This window comes from Astyanax mexicanus, chromosome 2 (assembly GCF_023375975.1).
Source record: "Astyanax mexicanus isolate ESR-SI-001 chromosome 2, AstMex3_surface, whole genome shotgun sequence".
NCBI classification, from domain to species: domain Eukaryota; kingdom Metazoa; phylum Chordata; class Actinopteri; order Characiformes; family Acestrorhamphidae; genus Astyanax; species Astyanax mexicanus.
The window spans coordinates 3,946,742-3,966,426 of record NC_064409.1 but is presented as its reverse complement, the minus strand read 5'-3'; the positions used below and the strand labels follow the sequence as shown (position 1 = coordinate 3,966,426).

General features: G+C 38.8%; 1 protein-coding gene across 5 annotated transcripts in view; it reads right to left on the bottom strand.

The window, feature by feature from the left end:
• The window catches only part of chchd3a (coiled-coil-helix-coiled-coil-helix domain containing 3a), a 116,267-nt gene that overhangs the window by 55,746 nt on the left and 40,836 nt on the right, over positions 1–19,685 (bottom strand). For all 5 annotated transcript variants that reach the window (XM_049475008.1, XM_049475009.1, XM_049475010.1 and 2 more), the window contains one exon: positions 18,923–19,103. In XM_049475008.1, coding sequence (XP_049330965.1) covers positions 18,923–19,103 — 181 coding nt within the window. The remainder of the gene's footprint in view (positions 1–18,922; positions 19,104–19,685) is intronic.

Sequence of the window (19,685 nt, the reverse complement as noted above, 5' to 3'; positions counted from 1 at the left end):
GTTTAAGATAACAACAAGCTCTTTCAAATGCAATAATTTCCAAAAATACTAAAAAGAAAGTAGCTAAAGTAAACTACGGGCCAGTCAGTGTTACACATTTAGTTTTCCAGTATTTCTGATTCTGAACAACAATAAGATCGGTAATAAAGCTTAGGAATACCAGCAAATGCTAATCATCTGTTAAAGCTTAAATCAAAAAAGAATATGATTTCTAAAGCAGAACCATCATCCACAGCATTCCTCAAACCACCACCTGCTACTAACAGACCTACATGAATTGCTCCCTGACCTAAATATTGTACAAAACTTGTAAGTAGACCTTAAAAAAGGTGTGCATTCAACTTGGGGCAAACAGAAGTGTCAGTTCAAGCACAAACCCACAGGTAAAATATTGTAATTGCACTTCAGTATGGAAAAGGGCAGCCGTGTGTTCTGACCTTATCTGCACATAGCGGCGTTCCACTACTGACAAAGTGTCACACCAGCAGGTGAACAGCACATAACATGCATGACATGTCCTAGAAAAGACCAAGTCTTGGTTCTTTGCTTCACCGTTTAACTAGCGGTGTCCAAACTTTTTTTGTTTGGGGCCAGAAGGAGAAATATATTTGAAGTCACGGGCCACAGACTCTATAATAAAACAAATAATGAAATCACCACTTTATGATACCACTTTATATAATACTTTTTTCCTAATTATTTCATTTACAGACCATTTTACTTGACTTACTATCTTTATCTTTGACAGTGTTGTGTAAACTAAGATTTTTCAAATTGATGTTTCATTTCATGATGTCTCTTATTATTAAACGCCTTAATTACGGCAACTTTTAGACTCTTTGGCCTGTTTTTCTGCGCTGGAAATGCGCACCCTCTCCGCTTTTAGACTCTTTGGCCTGTTTTTCTGTGCTGGAAATGCGCACTCTCTCCGATTTTAGACTCTTTGGCCCAATTTTCTGCATTAGAAATGCGCACTCTCTCCGATTTATTCTCTTTGCCCCGTTTTTCTGCGCTAGAAATGCGCACTCTCTCCGATTTTAGACTCTTTGGCCCGATTTTCTGCATTAGAAATGCGCACCCTCTCCGCTTTTAGACTCTTTGGCCCGATTTTCTGCATTAGAAATGCGCACTCTCTCCGCTTTTAGACTCTTTGGCCCGTTTCTGACACCTAGCGTTCAAACTTTGAATCTCACATTATAAAAACCTGCTTAACAGCGGGCCAACTTTCATTCTATTTCTAAAATACCTTGCGGGCCGCTCCAAAAAAGGAAACGGGCCGCAAATGGACCGCGGGCCGTAGTTAAGACACCCCTGGTTTAACTCCTTGCTGTGTAGGTGTAACTGGTAGGAACCATGATGGTTATATTCCTTTATTTGGACCTGCTGCTTGTGTGTGTTTGCAGTTCTGTGAATGTCCACCAGGGGAGCTCTCAATAATAAAGAGAGGATAGAGACTGAGGAAACATGGTCCAGTAGCAGACATGTATAAAGTGCTAGAGACCCCAGACTAACCCCAGACTAAAAGTACTTTACGTGACTTGAGTATCTGTTGAAGTGTCTTTAAGCTCCACACTAAAGTGGAAACACTAACAACATACTTGTGAACAAATATACAAAAAAAAAAAAAAAAAACAATAGACCATATCACCTTTATTAGATATTAGGTCATGTCCATTTATTGTACGATAAGTCCATATTGTAATTATCATCACAAGGCTGAATAGGATATTTTCATTGAATTATTAAAATGTTACCTGAGCTTTAAAAGGGTATTTTTCGCACTCTATTAATGAACGTCTCTTTTCTGGTCTATTTTCATACATAAAGCGCACCGGATAAAAAGATGCAACAAGCGGCACTAGTAATGAAAAGTGGTGTTGCCATGTTTTCCTTTTAAATCAGCAGGTCTTGCCCAAAACTGTAATTCTTAAAAAACATATATATTTATTTTCTTTTAAAGTCAAACAAGTACTGGATGTTAATCTACACAGATTTCTCTTCTGAAAAACGTTTATTTAAGTGAGTAAAGCGCTTCCATTTAATTACAGTAAGCTTAGATTTGCAGATTTCCAAAAACAACAACGCTACCCTAAGGAACCATGAGCATTCCAGTAAACCAGGGGGATATTAGTTAGCAGTTCATCCCACGTAGCTTGTTTTAACAAGGTAAATGCGCAGACTACAGCCCAATATACTCACTCCTGGACGGCAAAAGGGCTAGCGCTTAGCACTGTTAGCAGGTAATGCTAATTGTGCTCCAGTAGTGCTAGCCAGGGTTAGGAGCAGGCTACAGGGCGATAATATTCACATCTGAATGGCAGAAGAGCTAACACTTAGCACGGTTAGCCGCTAATGCTAATACTGCTGGAGAACTACACTAAAACTCTTGTAAAATGCTGTACTTCAGCAGAGTGGTTTTACTGCTCCTTAATACCTGACTGCAAAAATTCATAGACAAGGAGCACTGGATTATTAGTCGCACTAACGATTTTTGGGAAAATTAAAGAATTGCAAAGAAGTGCACCTTATAGTCCAAAAAATATGGTAATTACTATATTGTGCTATTACATCATCATGCTTTCTAAGTGTATGTAAGTGTAAAATATATATATATATATATATATATATATTTATATATTTATATATATTTATATATATATATATATATATATATATATATATATATATATATATATATATATATATATATATATATATATATATATATATATATACACAGGGGTTGGACAATGAAACTTAAACACCTGTCATCATTTTAGTGGGGTTTAGCAGGGTAAGAGCACAGTTCTGCTCTAAATATTACAATGCACCCAGCATTTTGGGTGACATACCAGAGTTCAAAAGAGGACAAATTGTTGGTGCACGTTTTGCTGGAGCATCTGTGACCAAGACAGCAAGTCTTTGTGATGCATCAAGAGCCACGGTATCCAGGGTAATGTCAGCATACCACCAAGAAGGACCAACCACATCCAACAGGATTAACTGTGGACGCTGTAAGAGGAAGCTGTCTGAAAGGGATGTTCGGGTGCTAACCCAGATTGTATCCAAAAAACATAAAACCACAGCTGATCAAATCACGGCAGAATTCAATGTGCACCTCAACTCTCCTGTTTCCACCAGAGCTGTCCTTCACCACAATCAATTATTGTGCTCTAAAACCAGTTGTTTCTGTTTTTGTTTTTTTTAACAGGCTGACGATACTGGATCATCGACCCGAAGAGTGTCTGTTGTTTGGTCTAACAATGAGTCTGAGTAGAGATCCAACTCTTATTGTCTCATTGTAAGGTCATCCTCCCCTTAGACTGAGTTATAACAATAGCTAAAGCTATCCATCAACGGTTATTGTAATTGGCCTTCACTATTGTTGAGTCAATAGAGTGAAAATGTAAAAGAAATACTATTGATAAGTCTTTAACATGTCTATGTACTGAACACAGGGGTCTTAGGTCCAGTTAATGTGAAAGATGCCCAGATACAGCCACTGGTGAAGACCAGCCGAGGAGGAGACCGCAGGTCTGAGGGTCCCATCCGTCACCCGCCAACACTAAAGCCTGAACCTGATAAGCATTCTGATCAGGCAGATTGATAGATTGATTGATTGGCAGCCTGAGGTATTAACTAATTGATGAAACACTTCATGGCTCAACTTTATCTCTGCTGGGGACACGGTGGAGAAACCCAAAGGGAAATCAAATCATCTGTCACTTTCCCAGACAGCAGCCTCAGAGGAGGAGCAGGCCATCCATTAGCAATGAGAGAGATCAGAACAAAAACACCAGCCCTAAAGACACACAGCCGGATCAACACATCGAAAGAATGGAGTGAGAGAATAAAAAAAAAAGATGGCATTAGGACTCGGTTCTTGTTTATTTGAGTCATGCAAGGCAGGCATCATATCTTTCTGACGCTTTTCTGCCACTTTTTGGTGGCCGATATGGTTCTAAAATAATATCACGATATTTTAGGGTGTTTTTGCGATACCGATATTCTTGCTGATATGGAAAAAAAAAAACAAAATGAAGAAAAAAAATCATTTCAATAATGCACAACTGCAAAATAAATGAATATTACATTTTATTTTGCGATATCATTGCATGTAGTATGATATGGCACACAACAAATTGAGATTTTTACCAGATTGTGACAGAAGTCAATGATCCAAAGTCATAACACTAATAATGCACCAGGAAATTAGATGTATAAATGTGCGCACAAATAACTTTAAAATATATTTTACCATTAAGCAAAGTGCCTTGTACATTTACCTAATTGCAAAAGTAAGATATGGAACTAAAACATTAATAAAACCTACTTTGAACACTCTATAACTATACATTTTACAATGAAATATAATTATTAAAATCCTTCAGATGTATTTTTTTTGTATTGTTGTGTGACAATACAAAAAATACAAAACACAAAAAATATTTTTTTTCATAATAAATTCATAATAATTAGGTTGAAATGCACATTTTAGTTGTGTGACTGGGTTTTCCTCAGTCCTGTTACTGTAACACCATACCCCATCTAAAAAACATCTGGAACATTCTACAACAGGAAGTCACATCTGCAACAGGAAGTGACATCAGCCGATTCCTCTGAAGATAATGGGAAGAACAAAATTCCTAAAGATCCCTCACTAGTTTTTCTGTATATTTCATCTAAATTGTAACTGTAACTGATGATCTCAATCTCAACACTCAGTCCTGTTACCTAAATTAATTCTTACATCTTATTTGTGTTTTTTTATTTATGATACAAATTTTGGGAAAATCACTAGAATGCGCTCAGTGTCCTCATGCTATTAGCATAGCCGCCTTAGCATAGCTATTTTTGATGTTTTTGCTAATTCTATGCTAAAAAAAAACATTCCTGTTACTTTTATTACATACTTTCACTTAAAACATAAAAAGTAACAGGAGTGAGTGCCAGTAACAGGAGTCATTGTGTTTTTTTTCTTTTTTTTTTCGTCATAAATATTCATTATTTGAACATGCAGTCAACCATTTCTTTTAAAATAGAGACTTTCTTAAAAAAAAATCTAAGAAATGAGTCTTTTAAGCCTTTTAAGCCTTTTTTACGCTGCTTAAGTGCTTAAGCAATATATATATCTATAACTACTTTAAAAGATAAAACTCAAAAACACTTGGAATATCAAGAATCAGACAAATCAATATCAGACAGCAGACCCCAAAAAAAGAAAAAACTTAAGAAGATAACAGGAATCCTACCTTCCTACTGACTGACAGCTTTGAGACCAACCTCCACAGCCCTGAACCTGAGACTGATAGCATCTTAAAAGACGGAGCTCCACAACATGTCAAGGATTTCAGCTGTCCGTTATTAAATGACTGAGTGTGGGTTAGTCCCCTGCTATCAGAAATCATGGTCTCGATAATGCCTACTGTCAAAACAAGGGAGAAATTATTGACTGCAATAATTGCAGGGATGTCCATGTTTCAGTACTAGTGGGCTTTTCTACACGGGCAGCGTTTTAAGTCAAGTGCTCGTTTCCACATAATGGCTGAGAAAAGTTCTTTAAATAATTCTACCTTGGCCTTTTTTAAAGGTAGTTTATGCAGGAGCTGCCTTCATCATCATATAATCTCAAACTCTAATGCACTTACTATTCTAGAGGGGACAAAAAATGCTTTATTTAGTACTTTAAATTGTTCTCTGGTGTGTATAAAGATCACATGTGACCTTGGATAGTGCAAAAAAAGCCCAGAAACAATCCTATGTATTAGACTCTTAAATTACAATTATTTATTTTTGGTGTAATGTTCCAAAGGAATAAAATAGGTGCAATTGTTTTTCCACTTTCCACTTAAATAAAGCAATGGTTCAAAAACAATTGTAACACCCAACCATCAATATGTACCACAGCAACCACTTGGCAACACCTACTCAACCACCTGAGACATAATAGCAATTATCTGACATAGTAGCAACCACACAAACATCATGCCCAATGACTGCAATACCATAGCAAGCACCTTGCGACACAGTAGCAAGTATCTAGCATCCACTTGGCTACACCACACAAACCACCCATTACATTAGATCATTAACATTCACCTAGCAACATCATGGCAAACACAAAGCAACAGCACGGCAACTACCTGGCCAATTACATAGAACCATCACAGCAAATACACCACAATAATCAATTAGAAACAACACATTAACCACGTGGAGTACCATGATAACCACCCATCAACACCACTATATATTATCCACTTAGATCATAAATATCCACCTAGTAACATCATGGCAACCACAAAGCAACAGTACAGCAACCACCTGGGCAATTACTTACGAACACCACAGCAAATACACCACAATGATCAATTAGAAACACTACCGCAACCACCTATCAACACCACTATATCAACCACTTAGACCACAAACATCCACCTAGAAACACCATGGCAACCAATATGTAACAGCACAGCAACAGAGTACGCTACTCAGTGGAGTGAGTTTATACTTCTGCGTGCACATATCAGTGTCTTTGCTTTGCTCTGCGGTTTAAATCGTGAAGGCGGCAATGCGTGGGCGGGAACGTGAGGCCCGGCGGACCAATCACAGCTGCGGCTGTCCTCGTCACGTAGTTACATTTCCAGGGAGGTGCTCTTTGAGCTACGGCGTAGGGTACACGTGGTGACACGTAGGCTACAGCGTGGGTCTGACACAGAAGTATAAAACAAACAAACATTCACTTGGCAACACCACGACAACCACTAGGCAAAAGCCTGGCAACAGCAACCACCTTGGATGTAATAGCCAGCACTGAGCTACGCCATAGCAACCACCTAGCAATCTTTTACCTACTTAGTAACACAGTGGCATAGTTAAGCCAGTCAAGTATGATTAGCCTTTATGCTAGCATGCATTTCCGTTCACTTCCCAAGCTAAAATTAATAGTTTTCCATTCTTGGGCGTCTTTAATTGAGCTGTAGAGTCACCTACAGCTACACCTACACCATCTACTGTAGTACTTTTGATAGATACTGTTGTTTAAAAAGAAAGAGAGAAGGTGGAGGAGAGAGAGAGCAAGAGAGATATAAAGAGAGAGAGAAACCTGCATAATTATAATTATAAATGGGTAGTAGCAGGTTGCAGTAGCTGAATCTTCCTAAATTAATAATGTTGTTAATAGCAATCCAGTCATTAGCCTCTCTTCCCTCAGGGGTAACCTGCTCACATTCCAAAGCATCACAACAGAATTCTGTTAAAACTACAGTGAGGACCACGTGGGACCTGGAAACCACTCAAACTCCATAATCTGGACAGACCGGTGCTGGGTTCATGACGAGATCACTACACAAAGCTCCCCCATGACTTCTCCTGCCTTGCTCACTTCTCTAACCTTTGGGCCTCCACATCGCCAATTAAGAGAGAGGCTGCTGTCTCACCAAATTCGGAGCAATTATCGGAGCGCTGTGCTCCACTGGGGAGAGTTAGCTAATTGTCTTAATTTGCACAGAGCCGTTTTCAGCTCAACAAACAAACAAACAGGTTGTCTGTTAATAGCAGAGAGGCAGAACGGGGATGTATAGTTGCTTAGAACAAAAAACGTGTACATTAAACTAATGCAAGGTGTACTGTAATAGTTTAGACCAGGACCAAAGAGAAAGCATGTCTGAATCCTCATGTTCTATAACCCTTCTCTTCGCCATCTCCTCTGGGAAGCGATTTTTAATACCACCAGGGAAAAATCCGATTCAACTTCTAAAAGCAAGTCTAAAAATAAGCGTGCATTCCAAAACACAGTCTCTCTCCTGCCGATCAACTGCATGCCGAAGTGCCCCCTGCTGCTTTTTGGGCTGTAAATTGACTTTACAAGCCTCTCTGTCAGAAAACAGCTTTTCTGACACCTGCCTCCATCCATCAATCCCAGAGTAGCCGCAGTTCGGTGAACGGGCGGCCAGCAGAGCCAATTAGCTGCCAGGGTGAGCAGTGGGCACCAGTGCCAACCGTAGAGGCAGCCAATTAGGGGCAGTTTCAGTCCGAGCAAAACACTGGCACCCCTGAATGGAGAGACAAGTAGGGAGAGACAGCAGGAGCGAATCTCTCAGAAGGATAAGGAAAGACACAGGGCACCACAGAGAATATGATGAGAGTGACAGGAACTCTCTCAGATGGGGGGAGAAACTCGTACACCAAAATCACTAATGTGGCAACCAAAACACAGCTCAATGACACTCTCAACACAGCTGATTCAACCATACCTTAATACAAACAGACAGGAATACCTTAGAATAACACTCTGTGCAGCATATGTGTCAGATTCTGTTTGTTATCAGCGGTGAAACACACAACACTTGTGTTGGCTCATGTGTTATTTCATTTGCAAAGAGGCAGACTTGTATACAGGCCGGGTAACCAGTTCAGGCAATGTACACTATTTTCTTTTTTCTCTTCGCCAATTGCATTAAGGAAATTAAAAACACGTCAGATCCCACCTTATATTAAAACTTAAACTTCATTCTCGCTAGAAATCACGGCACAATGGGGCTCTGAGTGGTTCAGTGGGCTCTGAGTGGTTCAGTAGCCATCAGCTGCCAGAGCCCTGAGAGAGCACAATTGGCCTTTCTCTCTCTGGGTGGGTCCAGTACAGTAAATGGCGCTCTTTCTTTCCCCTCATCACTCCTAGGGTGATGATGATCAGCACAAGGCTGCGTCTGTGAGCTGATGTATCAGAACCGGGTCACAGCAGTTCGAAAAGAGGCGAAGTCTGACATCACATGTATTAATGAGTGGGTTGGGTATTTGGCCGTGTACATTAGCGAGAAATTATGGCATAAAACAATATTTTAGTATCTCTAACAATGGTGTAATTCTGTGCATTAAACAAATAATAAAAAAGAAACTCTGTAAGGCGTGCACAGCATTTCCATGGTGTGACAGCTACAGTTTTTCCCAATTTTAGCTTTATGCACTTTCTAGGATGCCTAAATCAAAGTGAACATGGGTGCAACCATGTTATAATACAGAATGCATGATAAAATGGATAGATGAAACTTTTTCTTTACTTTATTATAAAGAGATCTCAGCTTGGTTGTAAGGATTTCTGAATTAGATCTTAGTTAGCTGAGTTTAAAATAGAGTTTTCACACCTGTAGTTGTGAAAGTTTCTTTGATCCAGATCAGTTGATGAGTTTGTTTATTTGGAGCGTTTCTCCCTCTGTTTGGTTTGTTTTCACACAGGCATAAAAACACCTAAACGCACCAAAATGCGCATCAATAAACCGAGCACAAGCACATCATCTCCTCTGATTGGTCAGAGCTGTCTGGCATGGGAACAAGAAAGGAAATATAGCAAGAAGATATGCTGAAAACGTCCTGGGCGGGGCAGATTGATGGCGTCAAACTTGGTAGCGTAATCTAACTTGGATTAAAAAAATAACAATGAGATACTGATTCCATATTAAACAGGTGCGTTCACGCTTTAAATTTGACCACGCTACTTTTTTATATAAATTTAGGGTCACCACAGATTGATGATTGTTGACAAAGAGTAAAGTTGAAGAAGACTTTATATACAGATAGGTATGTAGAGAAAAGTTCCCAACTTCTTTTTAAAAGTATCTATACATAAACTATGTTGTTATTAAAGACTTAAGGTAAATTTACAGCCAGTCACAGATTAAACGCCCCTCTCCGAACACTACAAACTACAAGTACATCCAAATCAAGACCCGGCAAGTGCTCTTTAATACCTGGGAAATTAAATTGTTGGGCATTATCAGGGAGGACCAGTCGGCTGTATCTAAAATGCAACAGCATTTTTCAAGCGCACAGATTTGCAAAGGGGCATTTGCTATAGCCGGCACTTTTCTGAGGACCAGCAAAGCTAAAGAAGAGCGGAGAAGCGAGGGAAGAGGAGGAAGTAAAGGGGGGGGTTGGAGAAGTTGTCCCCTTGAAATATGAGCTTAAGCGAAGTGGCGTCTTCAGGCCATCCAACCATCAAATAAAAACATCCGGAGAGTTTAATAGGAAGAGTTTATTGTGGGAGCAGAAAACTGGATTTGAGGTGAGGGAGGGGAAAATGTACAGAAAGTCCACAAAGTCCTAGTTCACTAGCCTAAATCTTACTTTAACACAGCAATAAAAATCCAATTCAATCCAATTCCACGTAGTCGCTCTTAAATACACTAATGGGATTCATGCATATTGTGCAGACAAGCTTTTCGGAAACACTCGTCCTTAAAAACGTGCAACAAGCTTCCCAACAGATTACTGAACAGTGTTTGAGCACAATGAAAAGCAGCATCCTCGCTGCTCTGCTGCTTTACAGGGTGAAGAATTGCCAAACATTTCACGCTTTCTTAGACACACATTTTAGGGGCTTTTGCAAGAGTGTCTGTTCTTGTTGTCTCAACAATTCACAATCCCCCAGCCATCAAGCGAGTCACGCCGGTCACTGAGCGGGAGATTGATGACTCGGCGCTTGATTGAAATGTCTGCCCCGGGGAGTGCCAGTGTCTGAATAAAATGATGTGCTTTATGATTGATTGGGCAGCCTGATACTTTGCTGCAAGGCCCGAGTCACTGAAATCCAAAAACGCTATCAGACTTAACGACTTTATTAATGGGCAGAAACGCTGAGAGCATTTGTGCATGAAGAACTGCAGCGGAGTTTTGTGACATCTTGAAAATGGGATTTCTGTGGGATAACTCCGGCGGAAATGTGTGAATATTATTACAAATCCAAATTTAATCACAACCTCAATGCTGACATCAAGTAATGGCACAAGATATAAGAGACAAACATGTGACTGGGAAAGATGAAGAGTGCATTCATTTTCCGATCAGATCACACTATGACTGCATGCTAAGACAGGGTCTCCTTGGTCACCTGCTGAATCAGATTTAACACATTTAATGCATTTACAGCTCAGACTACACAACATTTTGGTCAGATTAAGCAGTTATTTTCGTTTTGTGTCATTCTCAGGGGACTGGCAACACTATACATTAGTCACCGACCAATCATCCTCCGCGTCCTCGCGTGAGTTCGTAGGTCATCAAGGGGGAGGCGCATAGAATCTGACAATCATGCTACAGAAGCGCTTTGCGTGATGGAAGTGCTTTTGTGCTCAGAAAAACTAAAAAAGAGGGAAAAGCGACTGTGGGCTCGTTCTTGGGTGACCCAAATGAACATTACATGCTTCGTGTGCATGCTTTGCACCACAGAACGCTCTGTCTTCCTATTGGTCAGCGTCAGAGAGCATGTCGCCGAGCAACATGTCAAACTAGGCGATAAAATACCAAAAATTCTTCCATGCTAGTCTTTACGACGACGTCGCTCACGTCTAATTACTGCTCTTTGACTATGTCACACTACACGGACCTTTTTTCGCTCTCAACACTGAAATTCGGACGCATGCCATTTATCGGGTCAAAATCGGGCTAAAATCGTGTAGTCTAATCCGGGCATTAGAGGAATGTAGACTAAACTTACTTGTTTAGTTCAGCTTCTCGTAATTAAAAGTACTTAAAGGCTGCAAATCTAGGGGGTTCGAGGATATAGGGTATTGTGGTAAACTGATATGCTGGTGCTGTTGTCTATTAAAACCCACTAAACACAGTTACTCATCTTGGAATATGGCCGTGCCATCAGGAAAGAAAAAAAATCCATTGATCCAGGTCTATAATAACCTGTTCTATATTCAGTATATTCAGGTAGTCAGCTGACCTCATTCTTTTAGCACATACTGTTGCTGAACCTAAACCTGCAGACCAACTGCAGCATCAACCAACCAACCAACATCATTTACTTACTTTTTTTATGAAATATTAAACTTGATTCACACTTAGGTATGGAGATTCTGTCAAAAACCTATAAAAAAAATGTACTCTTTTATATAACAGTAATTTACATATTTCACACTTTTTCTTATACTGAACTGAAAGACAAGAGCTTAGTTATGTGTACAGCATGTTTAATATAAAAGCCGCAAGCAAGGTTGAAGGAGGCTGCTTAATATTCCTAAGAAAAATAATAATAAATAAATAAATAAAATAAGGAAGGATACCACTTTATAAATATATATATCCTCTTGAGACCTTGTGTCCTCATATGTGGACATTATATTTCTGCTTCTTTGCACCATGATGCATTTTTTTTAACGTTGACCTATTGGCCTCATATGGAGACTCAACAGATTTAAAACATGATGGCGGGAATCCCAGTCAAAAGTTTCTACAGCCAGTCCAACCCAAACAGTAATATTGACCAGGTTAAAATTCTCATCAAATTTTATGTTTAAAACTTGTCTATTTACTTTTTTTTTTTTTTGGACTAAGGATTATTTAAAATATTAAGATAATCCAAGCAAAAGTCTGGGTCTCAAGGGGATATATATATATATATATATATATATATATATATATATATATATATATATATATATATATATTTTTTTTTTTTTTTTTTTTTTTTTTTTTTTTTTGCCCAACCCATATATGTATATATTTAAAAAAACTACTTCCTTCAAAACATTTGGAATGTACTACAGAATGAAACCAAATGTTAAAATATACCAAGTGTTTTTGGCAAATGCATGAAAAGAGCCAGGCCTAGTGCTGTAAGCGACAGAACCAGAGGTCCTGGGAGAATTATTATCTGTACCAGGAGAGGAAGAAGTGCAATCGAACAGCAGCAACAGGCTCAGATCATCACGAGAGCTGCACAGTTGTCGGCTCGGCGGTTGGTAATTGGTGTGGCTAATTTCGGCACGTTCGTGGCAATTCCACTAGAACGCAGTGGAGTACTCATGAGCACCAATGCTATTGCACGTGACAGAGAAACGGGAGGCCCAAGCATGACCAGAATCCTGATGAGAGCAGGATCGATATCTCCTAAGATGTGTGGAGGGGAAAAATAAAAATAAACTCCTTCACACACACCCATACACACACAAACAACTACACACAAAAGCCAGCTATACAGTTATGCGTCCCAAACACTAGTCGGTTCTGGGGGGTGGGTGGTGGGCAACATGATTGGACCCCCCTACGGATCCCCTAAAAAAGGCATGAATCCACACACTTCTGCAAACATGCGATGACAAAGCGTCTAGGACTGGGTATTGAAATTTGATACCAAAAAGGCACTGACCAAAAGATCTAAAAAGGTTTTTAATGACCACCAGGTTCTCCTCCACCAGTCTTACACACTGCTTTTGGATAACTTTATGCTGCTTTACTCCTGGTGCAAAAATTCAAGCAGTTCAGTTTGGTGGTTTGATGGCTTGTGATCATCTGTCTTCCTCTTGACTATATTCCAGAGATTTTTTATTTGGTAAAATCAAAGAAAATCATCATTTTTAGGTGTAATCTAAAGTAAGTCGCCCCCTCTTACATAACCATTGGCCCTAGACTGACCACACAGTTGAAATGGCCTAGAACCGCCAATGATTCTATAAAATCCTACAGGAAATTAAAGCATTTAGGATAATTTAGTTCACTTTTTGACTTTTTAGCCATTTTATAAGGTAGTTCCACTTAACTTCCAGGTTAAGCCTTTCAAATAAGCAGCCAAAAACAGTCCAATACAAATACACAGATTAGGGAGAAGTGTTAATATTGGTTCCACTCCACTGGCACACAATGACAAGAGAGTCTTTCTTAACTCTGAAGTCAAACTTCTATAACTATCTAAAATCCAGCTTCTTTTTAAAAGACAGCCGCAAATCCTTCAGGGCCTACACAGTGCTAATTTGAGGGAGCAACTCTCTGCAACTTTAAACCAGCAGAAAGCAGGGGTTAGAAATCCAGTCTAGCTTTGTCCACATGACCTGATTCTGTTTAAACTATCCCTGGACCCCAGAGAATACAACTAATAACACACGGACGCACTGGTCTGTGGTAATGTCCCGAGAGTGCGGGAGAGACGCGCCAAAGTGCAGAGGGGCACAAAGCGCCGAGGTCCAGCTTTGATTCTGCGTAAAGGACGCGATTCAGGAGCCGTGATTGATGGTTAAAGATCGAGGGCCTTTCCAGGCAGGAGCCCATAGGAAAGAGGCCACGCTGGACGGACAAAGAACATAACAAATCATCTCTGAAAGGTCCATCTATTGGTGGCATGCTGAGTACAGCAGAACTGCGCATTACCCCCAGCGAGAACTTTCAAACACTTATTGATGTTTTAGAGGCGATTTAAGCTCATTTCAATTTTCAATTACAAACATGCTACAGCCCACACTATTCTGCGATATAAGGGCAAAGTATTGATCAGAGAGAATTGCGCTGCCGTGGACTTTCAGGCGGCTGTTCGGTTTATTAAAAAACCATCTCGTCTTGTCGATGCGTAAATCCATTCTCCTGCAATGAGGCTATATGTATGCTGGAAAAATTACGCACTCTCAAAGTTATGAGGGGCTTAATGCAATAAACAGCCATGCCACATCATTGAAAAACTGTTTAAAACAACAATAAACATGCATACGTCAGACCTGAGGAGAGATTAAAACCACGCGAGAGGCTCGCGTCGCGCATCTTGATCAAAGCGTGACGGGAACATTACATTCGCAAGCCAGGTAACATGAAAAAAAGCTTTCATTAATAGTGGGATCACTCTTTTGTCCTACTGATACGACGCTGAAGAAGAAAAAAACGTCCTCCTCCACTGCAGAAGAAGAAAGGAGAATTTTTAAACGAATGCGCAGCCAAGACTGACCATTACATGAGAGACACCGCGCGAGGAAGCTGATAACCCGTCAGATTCTATTAAGGCAAACCCATTTCAAAAGGAATGCTGAAAATGAAATGAGATTGGACGGGTTCGGTCTGCCTGACAACGTGCTCATGAAGAAAAACAACAAATGAATCCATGCTTTTATGAGTACCGGTACACGGTAGCACTGAAACTGTGTCTGCGTTTCTCTAAAGGGTTCTTCCAGGGGAGGGCGATAGGGTCCTAAAATAATATGACGATATTTCAGGCCATTTTTGAGATAAGGATATTCTTGGCATTGAAACAAAATATTAAATATGCTACTTCAACAAAATTATTATGTATTATATGGCAATACTATTGCATAAGATACACATAGCACACCCTGATTAAGATTTTCAGCAAACAGGCAATGATCTTTTACAAAAGTCAATGATCCACTATGTCTTAATAATAATAATAATAATAATAATAATAACTAATAATTTATTATTGAAGTAAATTAAATTATACTGGACTGATATACTACATCTCTAGTAGATATTATTTAATGGGAAATGAGAAGAGTCAGATTTTTTTGAATTTCTAATCAACAATAATTAATTAATAAATATCAATAAAAGTAATGCACTTTACAATGAATAAAGCTACAAACAAAATTCAACTCTTTCCATCTACAGAGATGTTTTAACTTATTAGAGAATAATGTCTTAAGGCCTTAAGGAGGATGTGGGGCATTCAGGGGATTAAATAATTGATTAAATAATTGATTAATGTTTCTATTCATTGTTTATCCTATTCTATTCTGTTAATGCAGACAATAGAGCTGTTAGGGCGATAGGGCGATTAATCGATTTTATCAATTAATTCGAATTTACAGTTAAGGACGATGTGTTTTTTATGAAAATTGATTTTCTCTGAGTTTTAATTTTCACCACCGATGCTCCCCTGAGCTTAGCCCCGCCCCTCTCTCCCTCCCACGCGCCCATCACCCAATCCCCCCCCACCCTGATTTATGTAATTTACATAAAAATAAAGTTATTTTGAGACGTGACTTCCTATTTAAAAAGCAACAGAAGTTATTTGTTGAAGTTTACTTGTATCACTTCTAACATATTTAGAGTGTTTTTTACTCACTTTTTTCTCTCTCACAACAGCTTCAAAAACAGGTATTATGCAAATTAGGCGATGACGTAATTTAGCGACTTCTAGCGACTTTTAGGAGATTTTAGTTGGGGAAAAAATCGATTTAAATCGTAAATCGGATTTTTTTTTTTTTTTTAAATCAAAGATTTTTTTTGGGGCCATATTACCCAGCTCTAGTAGACAGTTTTAAGTCTTCAACCAAAGATCAAAAGAAAAAACATTGCTTCCAGAATTACAGAAAAAGACGTCTGGCCAACAATGTAGAAAATACAATAGCTTCAGAGAGTGAAGTTGGTACATGCTGCTCCTTAGTTGGGGAGAGTCTAAAAAGTGCACAAATTTTCTTTTTGCTACAAACAGCAAAAAGCTGAATCCTGTAGTAGTTGGCGATATGGGCCTAAAATAATATCACAATATTTCATGGTATTATTAGCAATGACGATATTTTTGGCGATATGACAAAACACTGAATTAAAAAACATATTTCAAGAATACACTACTGCAACAAAATAAAAAAAAATAAATTGTATTATTACATATAATATGATATGGCACAGCCCTAACTGAGATATTTAAAAAATACAATATTTTTTATCATTAGATTAGTAACAGCAATGATCCAGAATATCATGATACTAATAAAAATGCACTCCAAATATTTCCATATATCCAGGATTAAAGTAAAATAAATGATACTGTACAGATACAGCTCAGGAAACACTTAAAAATGATGATTATCTTTAATTTTACCAAATTGAAAACCAAATTGGAATATAATAAAGAGGAAGATGGATGATCACAAACCATCAAACCACCAAACTGAACTGCTTGAATTGTTTTGCACCAGGAGTAAAGCAGCATAAAGTTATCCAAAAGCAGTGTGTAAGACTGGTGGAGGAGAACATGATGCCAAGATGCATGAAAACTGTGATTAAAACCAGGTTTATTCCACCAAATATTGATTTCTGAACTCTTCATCTTTTTTGTTTTATTTTAGACATCTCATTTTCTGCAAATAAATGCTCTAAATCACAATATTTCTATCTGGAATTTGGTTTATAGAATAAAACAACAAGGAAATGAGGAAATAAGAACAGTGTGAATTTGCTAAAAACAGCAAAAAAGTAGTACTTTGATGTTATAATTAGGGGTGGGTGATATGGCACGATATCTCAGGGTTTAATATTGTTCACAATATTAAAAAATGTACAATACATAAATGCTATGGCACACCCCTATAGTTTCTACAAGTCTTTATTTGATCTCTTCCTTATACAAACTAACCCAATCATATACCAAACACCCCCCCACTACCACCACCACCCCCGTAGCCTGCAGCTGCTGAATTATAGTATTGCTTTGTCCTAATCCAAATGATTGCGGTTTATTTTACAGAGCAGGAACAATGTGTGAAATGAGCTATATAATCAATACCGCAGGTTTGTAAACAGCTTAAATTCTCGGGGGCATGCAGCTTTTTACTTCATACTCAACATAATCTTCTCCCCGTCAACACCAATGGAGGAATCGCCCATCCTAGAATGTGTTTACAAAGTGCAATTTACTGCAAATAAAATTACAGCACACCGCTGTCTACACGCGTTCATTCTGCATTAAAACCAAACGAGGGCATGATGAAATACGGCCATCGTCTGTGTGTATGCACCAAGCCTTGCTCAAGAACCCACTACTGCTCTTAATAAAGATATACAGTGTCCATACATGCACTATTCCCTGGATTTAACACCACTGCCACAGGTGCATCTAAAAAAAATAGAATATCATTAAAAAGTTGCTTTCTTTTAGTAATTCGGTTTAAAATGTGAAACTCATATTATATAAATGTATTAAACACACAGAGTGATCTATTTTAAGAGTTTATTTCTTTTATTGTTGATGATTATGGTTTACAGCCAATGAAAACCCATAAATCAATGTCTCAGAAAAAATGTATATTATATAAGACCAATTGGTACTTTTGGAGCAGTGTGGGCAGAGTGCCAAGTCCTGCTGGAAAATGAAATCCGCATCTCCATAAAAGTTGCCAGAAGAGGAGGGAAGCATGAAAGGCTGAAACATCTGCACGTGCTGCTCTTTTATCTATACATCCATCCATCCATTTATCCATTTATATGTTTGTCTGTCTCTCTTTCTCTCCTTCTCTAGCCTTCTTTTTCTTTCTTCTTCTCAATCATCCATCGCCCACCACCTGTCTCCCTGTTTGTCTAACAGTCTCTTTTCTCCAGCTCTGGCCTTCTTTTTTACCTTCTTATTCATCCATCCATCCATCTCTATTTGTCGGTCTGTCTGTCTCTCTCTCCTTCTCTTTCTTCTCTTCTTATTATCCATCCATATCCTTCTCTAACCTCCTTCCCTTTTTATCCATCTATCCATCTTCCACTGTCTGTCTCTTTTCCTCTCCTTCTCTAGCCATCTTTTTTTTTCTTCTTATCCATCCATCTATCCATCCGCCCCCTTCTATTTATCTGTCTCTCCTTCTTAAATCTTCATTCTCATCCATCCAACATCCATCTCCCTCTATTTGTGTCTCTCTCTTCTTCTCTAGCTTTCCTTTTTCTTTTTCATCCATCCATCTCCCTCTGTTTGTCTGCTTTTCTGTCTCTCCTTCTCTAGCCTTTTTCCCCTTCTTATTCCTCTATCCATCCATCCATCCTGCATTCATCTCCCCCTATTTGTCTCTCTCCTTGTCTTGTCTTCCTTTTTCCTTTTTTTTATCCATCCATCTCCCTCTCTCTCTCTCTCTCTCTCTCTTCTGTCTTTTTCTCTTTCTCTAGCCTTTTTTATTCCCTTCTTCTTCTTCTTCTTCTTCTTCTTCTTTTTTCTCACCTATCCATCACTGAAAACCATAATTATGTACATTTACTCAAGTTTTTGAGTGTTGAGTGGGTATGGCTGGGTTGCCAGAAAAAGTTGTAAACTGTTATCATATAATGAACGAGTGAGGTTGTACGTGATTAGCTTTGTAAAATTGAATCTTCAGCCAGTCAGAAAAGAGCTGAATTTCTTGAGAAAGGCTGGAGGTTTGGGTCTGTTCAGTATGATACTCACATAGAGCTGTGCTCGGAGACGCTCGTCTTCAGTGCTGATTCTCTCTCGCAGCACGGCTCGCTGGACACTGTCCTGAGAAGCCACTCGTTCTGCAGCCAGGATCCTGCTCACCTCGTCCTGCACCTGGGCCTGCGCATCGGCATGAGCTTTGGCGTGCGCCTGGGCCTTTTCCTTCTCCAGCCTAGAACAAAAAACAGAAAGACACACAGAAATTTCAACATTTCAAAATCCTGTGGCCAGCTGACCAAAGTCACCCCAAGAGCACAGTGACAACTCATCCAAGAGGTCACCAAAGAACCCAGAACAACATCTTAAAAAAAAAAAAAAAAAAAACTGTAGGCCTCACTTTAAAAGAGTTAAAAGTCATTTTTTTCCCTTTGAGAAAGAGACCGGACAAAAATGGCCTGCATGGCAGATTGTAAGCAAAAAGAACAAAAAGCTTGTCTCAATTTTGCCAGAAAACATCTTGATAATCCACAAAACGTTTGGGAGAAAACTTTATACCAAGAGTAAAACATGGTGGTGGTTTTACTGCTTCAGGACCTGAAAGATTTGCTGTGGTAAATAAATACATGAACTGCTCTCGTAAATCGCTTAATTGCACTTGTTGCTGCTAAAGGTGGCCCAGCCAGTTATTAGGTTTGAAAGGGAATCACTTTTTTGTAGGTTTGGATTAGTTTTTCACTTACTAATAAAAGATCTTCATTTATAAACTGAATTTTGTGTTGTCTTGTGTTATCTTTGTCTAGTATTAAAATTTTCA